General features: G+C 47.9%; 2 protein-coding genes across 2 annotated transcripts in view; both read right to left on the reverse strand.

The window, feature by feature from the left end:
* Window positions 1–4,686: 4,686 nt before the first annotated feature.
* Window positions 4,687–6,792, reverse strand: BDKRB1 (bradykinin receptor B1). Its single transcript, XM_032180241.2, has 2 exons — window positions 6,680–6,792; window positions 4,687–5,777 (listed from the first exon to the last, which is right to left on the reverse strand). The coding sequence occupies exon 2, from the start codon at window positions 5,765–5,767 to the stop codon at window positions 4,706–4,708; it is 1,062 nt and encodes a 353-aa protein (XP_032036132.1). The 5' UTR covers window positions 5,768–5,777; window positions 6,680–6,792; the 3' UTR covers window positions 4,687–4,705.
* The window catches only part of BDKRB2 (bradykinin receptor B2), a 58,663-nt gene continuing 46,631 nt past the window's right edge, over window positions 6,716–18,747 (reverse strand). Inside the window, exon 4 of the transcript XR_009210377.1 lies at window positions 6,716–6,798. The gene's annotated coding sequence lies outside the window, so the exon portion shown is untranslated. The remainder of the gene's footprint in view (window positions 6,799–18,747) is intronic.

The following is an 18,747-nucleotide window of genomic DNA, read 5'->3' on the forward strand; positions in this document are numbered from 1 at the left end:
CGGCCTCCCAAAGTGCTGGGATTATAGGCATGAGCACTGTGCCCAGCCCCATTACTCTTTACTCAGTTTCCCTCAATGGTAACATCTCACATGAGGATGGTGCCATATACAACCAGGAGAGTGACACGGACACCATTTTTGGGATTTTATTCAGAATGTGCTTTGACATGCATTCATTTCAGTCATAGTTAAAGCCTCTTCTGCTCATAAGAGACACTGTCCTGGTGTCTCACATACGTCTTTGATCTTCCTCTTGTCCTTTCTCGCCTTTCTTTCCCTTCTTTGCTCATTACCTCTTTCCAAAAAGGGAATAAGAAAGTCCTTTGGGTCACTTAATTTTCACAACAACACAGTGAGGCACTGCTCTCTTCATTCCCATTTTACAGATGGGATGCCGAGTTTTGGTGGTCGGCCAGGCTCATGCAGTGGTGGAGTGAGGACTGGAACAGTGGCATGCGTGACTCAGAGACCTGGGCCTCTGACCGGCTGCACTGTGCACTCTGCAGCCCCGCGGTGAGGCCCTTCTTGTCAGGGGCCTGAGCTGGGGGGGTCCGGGGAGGCATGAGGGTGCTGAGAGGGAATCAAGGGGTTCTGGAGAAAGGGGCTGGGCACAGGGAAAGAGAATGGCAGGAAGGAGCTGAAGGTGCACAGAAGCCAGAGCGGAGCTCAGCCAAAGCCAAGGGCTTGGGTCAGCCCTGGTTGGATGCCCAGGCTGCTGGGAGCCGTGGTGGGAGCAGGGTTGGGGAGGAACACTTCCCAGGGCGGCTTCTGACCTGCTCCTCATCAAACTTGTGACTCATCTCCGGAGAACAAGAGCCTGCCTGTGGCCATTGCAACATCAGGGAGTTTCCCCGAGGCTGGGATTTGGAGGGCCTTAGGGCCGCCCACTCCCCATGATGAATTGGGGTGATGATGGGGCAGAGTGGGGGCAGTTTTCTTACTTTCCTACTGCAGAGAGCAGTGAAGGCCACATATGGCCCCTGATCACGTCGTTCTGGAGCCCAGGACAGACCCAAAGCTGGGAGCGGATTGGAGTGAAAGCTCCTCCTGTCTTTCTACTTGGCCCTTCTCAGGGAGAGCGTGGAAGCCCACAGCTAGAGCTGGGGATGCTGGAAGACTATTTCCTAATTCCTCCCTCCACCCCAGGTGTCAGCACCACAGGTGTGGCCTGGGCCTGGCCCCATATGGAACATGCCAGGCGAACCTATCAACCAGATCCATGGGAACTCAGATATATTACCTTTTCCCGCAGCATTGATCCTTTTAGTCAAGGCAGAAATTTCTCCCTCTGTAAATGAATAAACGGCCTTCCCCATAGAAGGGCAACAGGATTCTACTGTACGGGTTTGCCAGTTTCTCTCCCACTGTGGGGCCATTTGCTGGGCTTCGGTAAACGTTACTTATGTGCATCTCATAAATCAGGTGTCTGACTTCTCAGGCTGTGGCCGCAGTCTACCATTGAATTACATCCTGTGAGCAATGTTGTCCAATTTCACTGGCCAGCACATTCTTCTCGAGTGTGGGATTGGTTTTCGCAAGCCCTAGAAAGGATTTTGATAAGCCACCAGCTTAAGGCCGGCTGAAAAAGAAGAAAGGAGGGCATATGCGGGTCAGCTCACTCGGAGTAGAAGAGGAATCAGGTACTATTTTCCCTTTCCCACTCTCTATTCCTGCCTGTTCCTGCCTACTTTTTTGCCACTTTGCCACAGTGCCTTTGCCCAATGAATTCCTGCCTGGGCGCTTGGAAATCACATCGGTGTTGGAGTCAGATGAGTTGGGTGAATCCAGCCTCTGCAGTCTAAGCAAGCACTGCCTTCCTTAGCCTCCTCTTCCTCACCTAGAAAGTGGACATCCTGAAACAGACCACACAAGGGAGTCAGGCGATTAAATGAGATGACTGAGCCTCTTCCTGTGTGTGGCTGCTGTGAGTCGCACTGGGTGTACCTGGGCAGGTCTTACTGCTCTGTTTCCTAGACTGTACGTGAAGGGATGGTCTGGATCAGGGGTTGCAAACTCAACCTCCCATAGCTGCCATGCGTGTGAACCTGATGGGAGGGCGCACTGTTCACGGGGTCTTTGCTACACAGCACCAAAGAATTGGAGCCCTGTGGGGACCCCGGAAGGTCAACTCCAAGGGGCCCAGGCATGTTCCTCTCTTTTGTTCACTGCCATATTCTCAGTGCCCACAACAGTGTCTGACAAAGTAGATGCTTAATAAACATCTGCTGAATGAATGAAATTGAATCAGTGTTGCTGGATCTTCCAAACGTTCAAGAGAAACGGGAAAGCTGGCTCCCTATGGGGACTTTCAGTGCTGGTAACCAACTCAAGAGCCTGGGGGCTTGGAGTTTTAACAAAATACCATGTGGTTCAAATTAAACACATGTGCAGGCTGGATCTTGCCTGTTGGCTCAGCTCCAGGCCTTCTGACCACACTCTGCTCTCCAGGAAACCTGCAGGGGCTGGAGCACTGATCACAGGGTTATCACTGATGAGGTCCCGGTGGCCCAGCCGCTGCCAGCCTCTCGCACCCTGTCTCCAGGCTCCAAGAACATGGCATTCTTTCCATTCCTCGAATGAATGAGTCTTTGCTGCTATTCTGTGAGGACCAGGCCTTCTCATGCAGCTGTGGGGACTGCCATTCTCCCCATTCCCCCAAGGGTCTTGGAGTCCAGTCACTACGCCCTCTCCCCCACTCCATGGAAACTGACCTTGGAATGGCCTGGCCCACGGACTCTCTCCTCCCCAGGGCCTGACAGTGTCCTGCCTGCCTGCGGGGGCCCAGGGGAGGACCCACCCGCCACCTGACCTCTCCATTCTCTATGTTGTCTCCAACCTCCTTCTTCTTCCCTCTACTTCAGCCACCTGGTGCCAGGGATACACTTGGTCCTTGTCATCTCCTGGGATGGCTCTGCCTCTGGAATGTTCCATTCAAATATTCCTGCTCTGTGGCTATGCCTTCCTCTCTCTCTCTCTTTTATTTATTTATTTATTTATTTATTTATTTATTTATTTATTTATTTTTTTGAGACGGAGTCTTGCTCTGTCACCCAGGCTGGAGTGCAGTGGCCCGATCTCGGCTCACTGCAAGCTCCGCCTCCCAGGTTCACGCCATTCTCCTGCCTCAGCCTCTCCGAGTAGCTGGGACTACAGGCGCCCGCCACCAAGCCCGGCTAATTTTTTTGTATTTCTAGTAGAGACGGGGTTTCACTATGGTCTCGATCTCCTGACCTCGTGATCCGCCCGCCTCGGCCTCCCTAAGTGCTGGGATTACAAGCGTGAGCCACCGCGCCCGGCCCCTCTCTCTCTCTTTTAATGAGACAGGGTCTCACTCTGTCAGCCAGGCTGGAATGCCGTGGCACAATCTTGCCTCACTGCATATAACCTTGACTTCCTGGGCTCAGATGATCCTCTTGCCTCAGCCTCCCGAGTAGCTGGGACTACAGGTGCGCACTACCACGCCTGGATAATTTTTGTATTTTTTGTAGAGACGGGGTCTTGCTATGTTGCCCAGGCTGGTCTCGAACTCCTGGGCTCAAGCCATCCACCTGTCTCAGCCTCCCAAAGTGCTGGGATTACAGATTGCACCCTTTGTGGAAACCAGGCTCACGGCTGACTCCCTTCACAGCGTCTTCTCTGCTAACCTGAGAGAGAACCCATCTCCGTTCTCTCTGAAGGCGCAAGACGCTGGATCAGTGGTGTACTCATGCAATTTCTCATTTCGTTTTTTATATGATAATATTTAGATGTATGTAAATTCCTTGAAGATAGAACTTCTAGCTATACCATCCCTGTATTCCTGGCAGTTAGCCTAGAAAACTTTGAATAGACAAATGGAAGTGTAATAAGAGAGGCCATTACCCGATACTTGTTATTTGTTTCCTGCTGCTGCTATGACAAATTACCAGAAACTCGGCGGCTTAAAATACAAATGGGGCTAGGCACAGTGGCCACGCCTATAATCCTAGCACTTTGGGAGACCAAAGTGGAGGATCACTTGAGCCCTTGAGTTTGAGACCAGCCTAGGCAACGCAGGAAGACCCCATCTCTACAAAAAATAGAAAAGTTAGCCAGGCATGGTGGTGCACACCTGTAGTCTCAGCTACAGGAGGCTGAGGTGGGAGGATCCCTTAAGTCTGTGAAATTGAGGCTGCCATGAGACGTGATTGTGCTGGTGCACTCCAGCCTGGGTAACAGAGTGAGACCCCATCTCAAAAAAGCAAAGCAAAGCAAAACAAAACAAAACAAAACAAAACAAAACAAAACAAAACAACAAAGCACAAACGTATTCTCTAACAGTTCTGGAGGCCAGAAATCCTAAATCTGTTTCCCTGGGCTGAAGACAGGGAGTTGGCAGGACCCATTCCTTCTGGAGGCTCCAGGGGAGAAGCCATTTCCTTGCCCTTTACAGCCTCTAGAGGGTGCCTGCAATCCTTGTCTCGTATGGGCTCTGCTTCCATAGTCATATCTCCTGACTCTGAGCCTCCTGCCTCCCTCCTATAAGGACCCTTGTGATTATATAGGGCCCACCTGGATAATTCAGGCTCATCTCCCCATCTCAAGACCCTTACTTTGGTAACATTCAAAAAGTCCAGGGATTAGGTACTCCCCAATCTATGGGAGTAATTATTTAGCCTATAACAACAGCATTTATTATGTCACAAAGAATTGATAAGAAAGCCAAGCTTCTTGGTTCAATGCTGTTTTAATTCCGCCAGAAAAGTTGGAAGATTTCTTTCCTATGGGATGAAGATATTGGAGCAAGACTTTTAGGGATGCATTGTTTATAAAGTTCCCAGACCTTGGTCCTAAAGAGCCGGCCCACAAAGACATAAATTACTGGATTCAGGGAGCTGTTAGTGAAGGCAAAGAAGTTAGCCAATTGCAGGCCCAGGTCAATGAAGTCCTCCCAAAAGCAGCCTCGGACTGCCCGCACCTGGAATAAGAATTCCAGGAAGGCAAAGAAGTGGTAAGGGGCCCAGCAGACCAGGAAGGCAACCACGAGCGTGAAGATCAGCGCTGTAGTCTTGCTATCCTTGCTGCCCCCGCACCTTGTCCTGCTGACCTCCTCCCGCCCTCGCAGGGAGGCCAGGATGTGGTAGTTGAAGAAGATGATTGCGGCCAGTGGTAGGAGGAAACCCAGAATATTTAACTCCACAATCCTTGCAAAGTTCCAGGCCTCATGGGGGAGGAGCAGGATGCAGGCGGTGATGTTCAGATCTGGGACGGCTTGGATGGATCGCAGCAGGAATGTGGGGATGCTCAAGAGGCCCCCCACAACCCAGATGAGCACGCAGGTAACCCGGGCCTGCCTCCGCCGCTGCTGCCTCCGGCTGGCCATAGGGTGCACCAGCACGCGGTAGCGATCCTGGCTGATGGCTACCACCAGGAAGATGCTGATGAACAAATTGGCCTTGATGACCCCGTTGATGACACTGCAGAGGAGGTCTCCGAAAGGCCAGTTAAACTGGTTCCAGATATTCTCTGCCCAGAAGGGCAAGCCCAAGACAAACACCAGATCAGAGGCCGCCAGGTTGGCCAGGTAGATTTCTGCCACGTTCAGTCGCCGCCGGGGCAGGAGGAAGACCAACAGGACAAAAAGGTTCCCTAGGAGGCCGAAGAAACAGATGGAGATGATAAATGTCGGCAGTACTCTGTGTAGCAGGTCCCAGGCTTCTGGAGCATTGTCACAGGCCGTAGCATTTTGAGGGAAGAGCTGGCTCTGGTTGGAGGATTGGAGCTCTAGAGGAGGCCAGGATGATGCCATGCACAGTGACCTGAAATGAACAGAAGGTAGAATAAAACAGGAAGTGGCAGACTACAGCCTATGAGCCAGACCGACCTGTCACCTGTTTTTGGACAATAAAGTTTTATTGGCACAGAGCCACACCCATTCACGGACGTATTATCTACAGCTGTGTTCATGCTACAAGGGTGAGTCGAGTGCTTGTAACGGAGACTGTCTGGCTTGCAAAGCTGAAGATATTTACCATCTGTTCCTGAAGAGGAAAAGTCTGCTGACCTCTGGTTTAAGGGACGGTGCCTGAGTCCAAATCCTGGTACAGTCACACAGTGTGAGCTACTTAGAACCATTGACTTTTACTTTCCTTTTTAAACAGTGGAGAGAATCGTGTCTCTCTTGTGGGATCATGGGAGGGCTGTTGTTAGGATCTACAGGGTGCTTAGCTCCGTGCCTCACATAGAGGAAAGACTTTGGAAGGTAGTGATTAGTCTTAGTAACAACTGTACCATTATTATTGTTACTATTAGGGTTTTAATAGGCATTTAATGAGCATCTACCTCTTGCCAGCCCCTTGCCAGTCACTGGAGATATGCAGGACAGAGCAGCCCCAGCCTCATGGGGCTGCAGACATGGAGGCAGAGGTCATGGCTTGAGACAGAACTGAGGGAAGCCCCGGAACAGCAAAGGAAGGTGCCCTGTTGGGGCTGGGACCAGTGTGGTGGCTGGGGTGGGGACAGTGCTAGGAGGTTCCTCTTATGGGCTTGAAAAACATGAGTATTGGCCGGGTGTGGTGGCTCACACCTGTAATCTCAGTACTTTGGGAGGCCAAGGCAGATGGATCAGATGAACCCAGGAGTTCGAGGCCAGCCTGGGCAACATAGTGAAATCCTGTCTTTACAAAAAGTACAAAAATTAGCTGGGCATGGTGGTGCATACCTGTGGTCCCAGCAACTTGAGAGGCTGAGGTGGGAGGATCGTTTGAGCCTGGAAGGTCGAGGCTTCAGCGAGCTATGATTGGGCCACTGCACTTCAGTCTGGGCCAACAGACTGAGACCCTGTCTCAACAACAACAACAAAAAAAAAGAGAGAGAGAGAGAGAAAAGTTAGAAAGAAAAGCATGAGTAATAAATAAGGATAACAACTAACATCTGTTAGATGGTATTAATGGTCTCTGTGTTTCAGGCGCCATTCTAAGTGTTTCACATTTAAGTATTTTCTCATTTAATCTTCCTGGCAGCCATTCGAGGTAGGGGCCATTGTCATCTCCAGTTGGCCAATTAGAAAATTGAGTGCTGAGACCCGGAGTCGCCTGTTTGAGGTCACACAGCTGGTCAGTAGGGCCTGGATTCAAACCCAGGCAGTCTGATTCAAGAGCCTGATCGAGATCCTGTGCTTCTGTCTGCTCTCTTCTGCTGCACCTGTCCCCACTTGGTGAATGACAAAGCGAGGCTCAGAGAAGTTAACCAGCTTGTCGGAGAGGACCTAGGTGGTGGTTACAGTGCTGCGCTAGGAACCTTGATCTGCATGAACCCCAGGGGCCATGCTCACAGTCATGCAGCTGACTGGCCTCCCACGCTTGCTGGAGGAGCTACAGCTGGTGGGTACAGTGTACACTATGAACCTTGGTCTGCACGCACCCCATAGCTCATGTTCATAGCCACGCAGCTGACCTGCCTCCCATGCTCCCATGCTGAGTTTCACCGGGAGAGGGATAGAAAGCTCTGTCTCTTTCCATAGGGAAGACTGTGTCTCCCAGCCCTCTGTGGTCCCACGAGGGGTAGATCCCATCCTGTGCTCATGGCTTTGTGGCCTCCTGCCAGCAAAACTGGCCACAGCCAGCTCAGGGATCCACAGAATACTATCCACAGAGTGAGCAGCTGCCTACACTGTGGGATTTGTGGGGCTCCAGATGATCTTCAGAGCCTAAACATTCTTCCCCAGGTTGGATAGGTTAATATACACCCAGTGCTTAGCAGGGTTCCTGACTTATCCTAAGCACACGGCAAACGTTAATTGGCACCATCATGATTGTTATTACTGGGTGACACCTGAGATTCCTTCAACCCTGCAAAGCCTCACAGATACCAACAAAAGCTATTGTGTAGCACGGAATTAACCTTGGAAGAGCATATTTGGCTGTGGAACCTCGGAAGAGTCAGTTCATGTCTCTGAGCCTGACTTTCCTCATCTAAGGAAGACATGATGTCCTCAAGAGGCCCTTCTAGCTGTGACATTCTGTCATGTCACTACATGGAGTTATTCACACCGGGGTATAATTCACTGGTTCCTCCAGTCATTTATTTGCTAAACGAGTATTTACTGAGAATGTACTACGTGCCAGGCACTGTTCTAGGTATTTAGGACAAAGCAGTGAATACAGCAGGCAAAAATCCCTGCTCTCAGTGTGCGTATAAGCCTAGTAGGAGGAAGGAGTTGATAAACAATACACACACTAAATAAACATGCTGGCGGGTGACAGCTGGGGAGAGTAGCAGTGCAGGTGGTGAGAAGTGATCAAGTGATCAAACTCTAGAGGTGTTTTGCAGGTAGTAACACCATGATTTTCAGTTGGATCTGGGTGGGAGAAAGGAGAAATCGGACAATGCCAAGGTTTTTGGACTGAACACCGGGAAGTATGAAGTTGTCATCAGCTGAAATGAAGGTGACAGAATGAAGATGAAGCAGTTTTTTTTTGTGGGGGGTGGGGAAGAACAGGAGTTCAACTTTGGAATTGTTGAGGTTGAGATATAAATTGGACATCACGTGGGGACATCCGGCAGGCAATTAGATAGACAAGTGTGGTATTCAGGGACAAGATCTGGGATGATGAGACATAACTGGGAGTTGTAACTACAGGAATGGCATTTAAAGCCACAAGGCTGGATGAAGTCACCAAGGGAGAGAGTAGATAAAAGAGCAGAAGTTGCACAGCTGCTGTTTGACAGATCAACAGGAGACATGGAGAATTATGATTTGGTGGTTGTGAAATGTCCATGGCACATGGAAGCCGAGCAGTCCCCACCCAGAGCATAATATGGAGGAGGCTGGAGGCTCTTGTTACAATAGTTTGGTCATTTTTTGCAGGGCATAAATCCAAAACTATGTTTATTTTATCATTTGGCAATACTTAAAGAATTTGCAATAAACCCTTTTGGAGTGATGAGCTAAAAAACAAGTATTTAATGGAAATTTAAGTACTGCACTTCTGTCGCTCAATGAAGTTGTTGATGAGCAGATAGCTTGCATAGAACGTTTGTTGACATTTGCATCACTATGGGGTCTGTAGCAATTTCACTGATAAGAAAACCTAAGACACAGAGCTGCTACTTTAGAAATTAGTAATTTTAAGAACATTGCACCAGGCTGGGTGTGGTGGCTCAAGCCTGTAATCCCAGCACTTTGGGAGGCTGAGGCAGGTGGATCATGAGGTCAAGAGTTCAAGACCAGCCTGGCCAAGATAGTGAAACCCTGTATGTACTAAAAATACAAAAACTAACTGGGTATGATGGCAGGTGCCTGTAATTCCAGCTACTTGGGAGGCTGAGGCAGAGAACTGCTTGAACCTAGGAGGCAGAGGTTGCAGTGAGCTGAGATCACACCAGTGCACTCCAGCCTGGGTGACAGAGCAAGACTCTGTCTCAAAAAAAAAAAAAAAAAAATTGCACCCTAAGACATGGTTCTCATCCATGTAGCTGCAAAAGATGCTGATATAAGATCATTCTGAGAGGCATGACTTTCCCCGTAGATCAAATGACTGTTCTTTAAGTTAACTCAGCTCACATTTAATTCCAGCTTTTCTTGTGCACATGCAACAGTGGAAGTGATGGCTGACTATGCATTGGCTCCATAAGAAGAACGTCACAGAAAGCAAAATGGTGCCAACTCAACACCAGTATCCTCAGACTCTTCAGACAGAAAAACCTGTTAATTCCAATCACAATTCATTCTTTCATTCGGCTCATGGAAGCAAAGCAGGGCTTTGGGACATTCATTCTGGCAAAGTGAAACAACTGACTTTTTGTGAATGCTATTTAAGTTGCTTAAATTTTCCACATTGGAAATAAAGTCATTGCATTTTTGTGAGGATAAAACACAAATTGTGGTGGAGTCCAGCATCATGGTAACAATTATATTCCTACTAAATTAAGACACTAATGAAACAGAAATGTGATTGGAACAGGTGATGGTGCACACACAATTTGTTATTGCATATAAATAAGTGTCAATATTCTATAAATTGAAATAGATGTATGTGACAAAATTTACAAAATGTTAAAACATATGCACAGATTTACTGAACTACAAACTTGTTGTGATAAAGTTGTTCATGAATTTTTTCTAAAAACTGGACTTTCACATGTGTTTTCTCTTTTATTTTCCCATTATCAATCAATTTTAGAGGACATTAGACTCAGTATCCTAAAATGTTATTAAACAGTGTATTAAAACAGATCTCTAAATTTTTGTTGAATTTTGTTCCAAATCAGTTGGAAATATTTAGTCAAGTTATTCAATGAATACAGCACGAAAACGTCAGATTTCAAAGCTTTTAGTGAATTATAAGTATTGAAAACAAAGCTGGTATGCAGAAAAATTATAAAATGTATCAGAAAATGATCAAAATCAAATGCTGTACAAGAGTTAATTTTGAAATTCTAAAATGAGCTCTGGAATATTTCAGTTTGTGGGAAGAATCTTTTTAATTGGATAAATTCATGTTCTGCATGGAAATGAGATGAAATTGAGAAAGCCAATGATTTGCAGTATCTGAATCTGACAAAACATTCAAACTTATAAGTAGGTACAACTTATTTGAAAGGTTTAATCTGGTAAAAAAAAAAAAAAAAAAAATACGTGTGGGGTGGGTACGGTGGCTCATGCCTGTAATCCCAGCACTTTGGGAGGCTGAGGTGGATGGATCACCTGAGGTCAGGAGTTCAAGACCAACCTGGCCAACATGGTGAAACTTCGTCTCTACTAAAAACACAAAAATTAGCTGGGCATGGTGGCAGGCGCCTGTAATCCCAGCTACATGGGAGGCTGAGGCAGGAGAATCGCTTGAACCCGGGAAGCGGAGCTTGTGGCGAGCCAAGATCGCACCACTGCACTCCAAACTAAGGCACAAAGACAGCACCTGTGAAAATATCTGGGCTAAAATATTTATGCAATTCCATATGCAAAGAATTGGACTTGAGAACAGCCTCTGCCTGGCAGAATTTGCTGAGAGCTTATCACTCAGAACCTGCAGGGAAGATTTTCTCAATATATTATGGTTCAAGAGAAGAGTCAATTGAAGGTACTAATTAAAATTTGTTAATTGTAAAATTTGTGGAAAAAAGATTTCAGGCAATTATATGGAAAATTAAAAATAACAAGACCCCATTGAAGAAAATACATTCTTGTGAAAAATGCCAATGACATGGTATCAGTCAGGTACAGGAAACTGTAGCATGTGAATATACACAAGAACAATTATTTTGCTTATCTTATTTTTAAATGTTCAGTTAATTAACATAAACATGTTTTATTTTGCTTTAATATTCATAGGTGTACTTATATATATTTAAAGACTTTTTTTGAAAATAGTTTTTACCTAGAAGTACTTTATAACACCATCAATATAATATAACCATTTGGTTGGACTTTTTCCTTCCTTCCTTCCTTCCTTCCTTCCTTCCTTCCTTCCTTCCTTCCTTCCTTCCTTCCTCCTTCCTTCCTTCCTTCCTTCCTTCCTTCCTTCCTTCCTTCCTTCCCTTCATTCCCTCCTTCTCTCCTTCCCTCCCTACCCTCCTTCCCTCCTTCCTTCCTTCCTTCCTCCATCCTTCCCTTCCTCCATCCTTCCCTTCCTCCCTCCCATCCTCCCTCCCTCCTATCCTGCTTCCCTCCCTCTCTCCTTCCTCCCATCCTCCCTCCCTCCCATCCTCCCTCCCTTCTTCCCTTCCTCCCTTCCTCCTTTCCTTCCTTCTTTCCTTCCTTCCTTCTTTCCTCTCTCTTTCTACCTATAAATACTAATTTTTGGGGGAAATAATTTTTGACTAGTGGGGTGCCCTAGCAGTGTGCACAACACATGGCCTGACCATCCCTCTCCTAGCTATCTCTGATGATGGCCAGGAAGCTGAGGTCTGTGGTGACAGAGGCTGACAGGTGGGAATCTGTGGAATTCCCCTGCGATTGGTTGGGATTTCTCAGGGAGAAAGGAGGCGAGGTCCTGACCTGTGGTGGAGGGGCTGGGGCATTGAGAGTTTGAGAAGAGACAGGAGGGTGTTGAGCACTGACATGGTTTGGCTGTGTCCCCACCCGAATCTCATCTTGAGTTGTAGCTCCCATAATTCTCTTGTGTTGTGTGAGGGACTTGGTGGGAGATAATCGAATCATGGGGATGGAGAACAAAGCCAAGCCAATATCTTGACTTTAGCTCAGTGAGACTGAGTTTGAACTTCTGATCTCCAGAACTGTAAGATAATAACTTGCATCGTTTTAAGCCACTAACTTTGTGATAATTAATTACAGCAGTCTTAGAAAACCAGCACAGGGGGTGAGGCTGCACCCTGCCCAGGAAGCCAGAGACGACCAGCTATGCAGGGAATTTAGCTCGAATCTGATTAGGTCAGTGGACACTGCCCCCATCCCCAGGACCAGGAGGTGGCTGGGGCCACTGCAGCCACAGCATGTGTCTGCTCACATGGGGCTTATTTTTAAAGGGATTGTCCTCACCTGCTGCTGTCTGTGTTTATAAAGTTGGCCACAGAGGAGAAATCTTCCTTTGCCAGTTTTTAGCTTTAGCTCTGATATTTGCCTGGAACACAGTAGGTGCTCAATAAACAATATCTCTGGATATTGTTAGTAATATGTGACCCTATTTGAAGAACTCAGAAGGGGCATTGGGCAAGTCTACGAGAGATGGCAATTCTGTAATTCCTGTGTGGTATTTTCTGAATTCTGCACATTTTAACCTTGGCTATGAGAGAGTGTGACTTTCTTCAACAAATTAGTTAATTCTTCAAATTAACTCCAATTTCAACAGCATGGTGATGATAAAGGCATTGGAAATTCAGCCACAGATGTTAAAGACCATCAGCATGGTCACATAATAAGATGCTACTTTGAAGCCACGAATAACCCAACCAGTTATTGGTCTTATGAAATCTTGTAAGCCATCCCAGAGAGACTAATTTAATTTTTATGATTCAGAATTTGCAGGTTGTAACTGGTCAGAGTCCATGCGAGCTCTGGTGGCTGCATTTAGCCCTGATATGTTTCACTTGACTTTGATATAAGGAGCTACTGGAACCTTCCCACCAGTTCTAAAATCTTTCCCTCCTCCTCCTGTTCTGGAAAAGCAATTAAGACCCAAACTAGGCATGAAATAAAAGTCTCTTAAATTGATTTAGAATTATTTTTAAAAAGTACCCTCACAGAAATGGAAAATTTTGCCAATAGGTAGGTGTAAAAGGAAGTTCTTTGTTTTTCTAAGAGACAGATTTCCTCTCATATTGTACTCTCATAAAAGAAAAAAAAGGTGGTCGTTTACTTACTCAGGCAGAAAATGAAGGCGTTCACAACTTTAGTTGGGTTTTCTGATAGTGAGAGTTGCTTTTGGAGGAGTTTTCTCTTCTGGGAAGCGCTGTGGAAATGTGGTCGCTTTAAATTATATAACCTCCGCTCCAGTGATGTCATTGTGGGGATTGCCGCAAAAGTGAGTCTTTCGGGACTCACTCCAAGTGGATTTGGAAGGAAAAATCCACTCTCATTTCACTTTGCACTTTAGGGATGATGAGAGATTATTCAGCTACCATCTCCCCCTTTACTTTGGTACCATCTGCAGAGGCCTGCAATCCTGCCCAAGACACATATGTTGGCAAACATGCCCTAAAAACACGTTTTGACATCGCCAACTTGCCCCAAGGCTCACAAAGTGTCAGTGAACATTGAGGGATGGCTTTTGGCCCCTTCACTATTGGCTTCTAAATGTTTGGGGCTCTGCAGCAGCTTTTGTGGGAGCCACTTCGAATGGCCTCTTTTGAATTTTGGTCATGAAACATACATCGCCAAGAATCCATCAGAGTAGACTCATTACACAAACAGAGAGCTAGGAAAACGTTTGACTCATGCAATGTTCAGAGTTGAGTAAGACCAGATACACTTTTTCCTAATCCTCCTTGGCGGCTCTGAAATTATGTCTGCATGGGTCAAGTTGAACCACTCAAGACCTCATGTTTCAGACAGTAAGATATTTTTGGCTTTCTTTGAGAATCAGGTGGCAAGATTCTCCAACTGAAGGCCCCTTACCTGCCATCTTAAAAATTAAGATCTTTCCAGGCCACCCCCTACATGCAGGAGAACTCATTCATGCCAGAATTCAGGACTTTGAGTCTGACTTCTGGAAAGGTGACCTTCCAAATGTTTGGAGCAGAAGGTGTCACCTCTGTCTTTAGAATCTTGCGTTTTCCTTGTGTTCCCTTTTTCTGCTAGTGACATCTCAGTGGGAGCCAACTGCACTTCAAGTTTTCCTGCTGTCTTCTCCTGTTGCTGAATAACTTAAAATTGTGAAAGTAGGTGGAACAAATAGCATTCTGAGGCTCAGTAGCGGATGCATATTTCAGGGAAGAACCTGGAATTTGCCTTAGAGGATGGTCCCTTCCTATCAGGAGAGACCTCCTGGGTGGGATTTTTAATTACAAAAAAAAAAAAAATTGTCAACAGGCAAGCATCTTCCATCATTCTGGGGATAGATCTGAACTAGAGGAAGGCTCCAAATCTTAGCCTTTCCTATTACTTGGCAATGTAGGCGGGGGTCTCTCCAGCCCATGGCTGGCTTATTCTCCCTTCAATATGAGTTTAGACTATACTGTTTCTGAGAAGCATTTGTTCTTAGGAGATGTCTCCCTTTTTATTCACCCAGGAGCGCGTATAAGGCCAGCTCTGCCACGAAGAGCACATGCAGGTCCGATCTCTGCTTTGCCTCTCGCTGGAAGACAGGCTGTGAAGAGAGCTGGCCTGAGTGAGCTGGACTTCGGAGATGCATCTGGCCGCCTTGCCAAGGTGGTGGGGGGTGGAATGGAAAGTTCTTTAAGAAGACCCATGTTTCCCCTTGTTGCTCATCTCCATGGGAAATGTGAGACAGGCCCAGGCTCAGGGGAGCAGAGCGTCTCCTACTGTCTCCTGGGCCAAGGGAGTGGGGCTGAGGGCAGGGGGAGGGGACCCCAAATCTGTGAAAGAAAAGCAGGTCCCTATAGTGTGGCAGAAGACAGCAGGGGACTAAGAAGTGGGAAGGCACTGAGGACCCTCTTCTGAGGCTTCGCTTGCCTTTTCTTTTTTCTTTTTTTTGAGATGGAGTTTCGCTCTTGTTGCTCAGGCTGGAGTGCAATGGGGCGATCTCAGCTCACTGCAACCTCCGCATCCTGGGTTCAAGCGATTCTCCTGCCTCAGCCTCCCGAGTAGCTGGGATTACAGGCACACACCACTACACCCAGCTAATTTTGTATTTTTAGTAGAGATGGGGTTTCTCCATGTTGGTTAGGCTGGTCTGGAACTCCCGACCTCAGGTGATCCACCCGCCTCGGCCTCCCAAAGTACTGGGATTACAGGCGTGAGCCACTGCACCCAGCCGACGCTTGCCTTTTCTGAATTTAGTTGTTTGTAACTCCCACAGCCTCCGCAAGGTTTGGCTAAACCTTACAGTCTGATGTGTGCTGTGCTTGATGAAGTCCCCTGGGTACTTGGGTGAAGAGGTGGCCCCAGAGGATAAAGGGCTGCCTCTGGGAATAGAGGACAGGCCAACCTTCCCTGGGGTGTCCTTAATACTAGTGAGGGGGCACTCCAGGCAGGCTGGACTCCCTGTAGGGTGCGTGGGCTTGGGCCATACTGGATGTGTATCCAAGGGAAGGTGAGCTCTGGAGTTTGAGGCCCCTGGGGACATGCAGTCCCAGTGCCCACTGTGACATCAAGGGCCACTTTCCAGTTCTCTCATCGATCAGTCCTGGAGTTTTTTTCTCCTTTACTTTTCTAGTCATATCCAGCAGGTTCTTCAAAATGAAAGACTCCAGCGCATGTCACCCAGCACACCCCTCCAAATAGCACCCAGATGCTAAGCCTCTCCAGGGTTCGTTCTTAGTCCTTACACGACATCTCATGTCTCCAGCATTCTCCCAATTGTAGACGGAGGACAGAAAGCCACAGGTGGGCAGAATTCTTGCCAGGATGAAATGCAGCACCCTCACCGTGGTCCAGCTCGTATCCTTTCACCCCCCGACCAAGGCTGTTGGCGGTCACACCTTTCTTCCCATCACCGGGTTTAGAAACTCATGCAACGTACATACAAGTCTGCAACAAAGGACTGTAAACCAATCTCCTGGCTTTCTGATTCCTTTCCTTCAGTCTATCCTTCTGCTGGATTAACATTCTGGAAACACCTGGATTTTGTCATGTCACAGGACAACGACCCAACCCCTTGGAATTCACAAGCTCCCCCATAGTCTTGCTGTAACACCCAGAGCCACCCTCCATGCTGAGTGAGTGACTCATGGGCTCTGAATGCATCGTGCTTGTGAGCATTTGCTGAAAATGACCTCCCCCTCCTCACTCTGTTCAGTGCTCATCCATCACTCAAGTCCTGGTGTAATCCTCTGCTCTTCTCTAAGCACGGGGCCTGAGTGCTTTCCCCTTTATTCTAAAAACACATATGGAGCACCCACCTGGTGCCAGGCAAATGCCACCCTAGAAGAGCATGCGCGTCTAGCACAGAGGAAGCGGGGAATGGATGGGGTGAACAGAGGGTGTCTAAGTGTAAGGGGGGAGGTAAGCAGAAAATCCCAAAAGTACATTTAGCAAAGCACAAACACTTGGAGATCTACAGGATGACAGGGTGGACATGAGCACGTCCTGGGCATTCAGGCAGCTCCAGGGGCTGCCATGGCCTGGCAGCCAGCCCAGAAGTGAAGGGTCCTGGGTGCTGGCTCTGGGGTGGGAAGGTGCCCACTTAGCAGATAAAGCTTCATTGGGCCAGGGGTTCCTCCCCGCCCTTGTGTGGCCCTGCTTTGGGAGATGAAGGCCTTCTCGCCCGGGCAGAGCAGGGATCACCAGACCTTCCTCCTTAGGGAACCTCGGGAATCCCAGGAGTGCACACGCACTCAGAAGGGGCTTGTACCAGGACAGGGGCTTGTACCAGGACAATCAGCTGCATTTCTCTGTCTCCTGAAGCCGAAGCCAGGCTGTGTCACGTCTCTTCTCGAACTCCTCTGTTGCTGTCTCAGGCCCAGGAAAACGGAGACCTTACATTGGCAAGTCTGCACATGCACAGAACCAGCTCTCTCCCAGAGCACATGCGCAGACCCAGCCGTCTCCGAGACCACACCCGCAAACCCAGCTGTCTCCCAGGGCACATGCGCAGACCCAGCTGCCTGCCACAGCACTCGTCTCATGGTGCCTGGCTCCCCTGGCTTCCTCGAGCTGTGTTTTTTGTTTTTTGACACAAGGTCTCACTATGTCGCCTAGGCTGGTCTCAAATTCCTGGGGGCCCAAGCCATCCTCCAACCTCAGCCTCCCGAAATGCTGGGATTACAGGCACTCCCCACTATGCCCAGCCTTTCCTCTCTCTGTTTTGAATGTGCCACCTCTTCTCCCACCTCAGGGCCTTTGCACTGTCCATTCCCCTACACGGAGCACCTTCCCATCGAAAGCCCCACGCTTGCTCCCCCAGGTCCTTCTGGTCCTCACCAATCCTTCCTTGTCAGAGAGACCTTTCCTGAAATAACCACTCCTGCTCTTGGCCTGCTCCACTGCTCTTCACAGCCCTATTGCCACCTGCTCCACCAGGCAACGGATTTATCTCTTTTGATTAGGTTCATCTTCCCAACTCGTACAACAGGGCTGATATGTAGCAGGTGCTCAAATATTTGCTGAGTGTATTCATAACTATGTATTACAAATAAGTATATAATAGCAATAGCCCATCTTATGTCAACAAACATGTCCCAAACCCCTTGTGGGGGCCAGGCCCTGTGTGGACACAGGGGGTGCATAGATGAACACAGCCCACTCTCTGCCCACTTAAGGAGCTCTTGGGATGGCTGAGGACAAGGACAAGTTGACATCCAGTGACAACATGTTGTAGAAAGCAGAGTGGCAATGAAGTTCTGAGGCTGTGTCTGAGTGTGAGGTTTGAAAAAAATGAGTTCTGCTCAAGGTGGAGTGGGATGGGTAATTTATGTGCCATGCTGACTGGGCCATGGAGTGCCCAGATATTTGGTTAAACATGGTTTCTGGGGGTGTCCGTGAGCGAGTTTAACCTTCATAGGTTAATTCGAATGATTAATGTTTGAACTGGCAGATTGTCTTCCCTAACATGGTGGGTAGCATCCAACCTGTCGGAGGCCTGAATACAACCAAAAAGAGCAGCAAGGGAGAATTGGTTCTCTCTGCTTGGCTGTTTTCAAGCTGGGACATCTGTCTTCTCCCACCTTCTCACTGGCCGTCCTGGGTCTCTGGCCTTCACACTCCCACTGGAACTATATCGCTGGTCCTCCTGGGTCTCCAGCTTGCAGACAGCAGATGGTGGGATTTCTCAGCCTCCATAATCGCATAAACCAATTCCTTATAACAAATCTATCTATATTTATTATTTTCTGTTGGTTATGTTTCTCTAGAGAACCTAGACTATTATGCAGAGTTGGGGAAGAATTCATGGCAGAGGATTATTTAAACTGGGTTTTCAGGGCTGAATAGGAGTTTGGAAGGCAAGCAAGCTGAGAAAACCATCGCAGGTCGGGGGACCAGCATGTGTATTATAACACACACATGTTCATAAGCCTTTGTGGAAGGCTTACTTGGAACTCGGAGTCAGAAAGCCTGGGTTCAAGCCCCACACCCCACTTACGCTACCCATGAATATCCCATATCCCCTACCCTCCAGCAGGCCCTGTGCAGCTCTTGGTTTGGTTCAGGGAAGAGAATCGAATGATAGTTTCAGCCCAGAGTAAGGGTGCTTTGAGAGAGCAGGTGCATAA

The sequence above is a fragment of the Hylobates moloch genome, unplaced genomic scaffold (assembly GCF_009828535.3).
Source record: "Hylobates moloch isolate HMO894 unplaced genomic scaffold, HMol_V3 SCAFFOLD_16, whole genome shotgun sequence".
NCBI classification, from domain to species: domain Eukaryota; kingdom Metazoa; phylum Chordata; class Mammalia; order Primates; family Hylobatidae; genus Hylobates; species Hylobates moloch.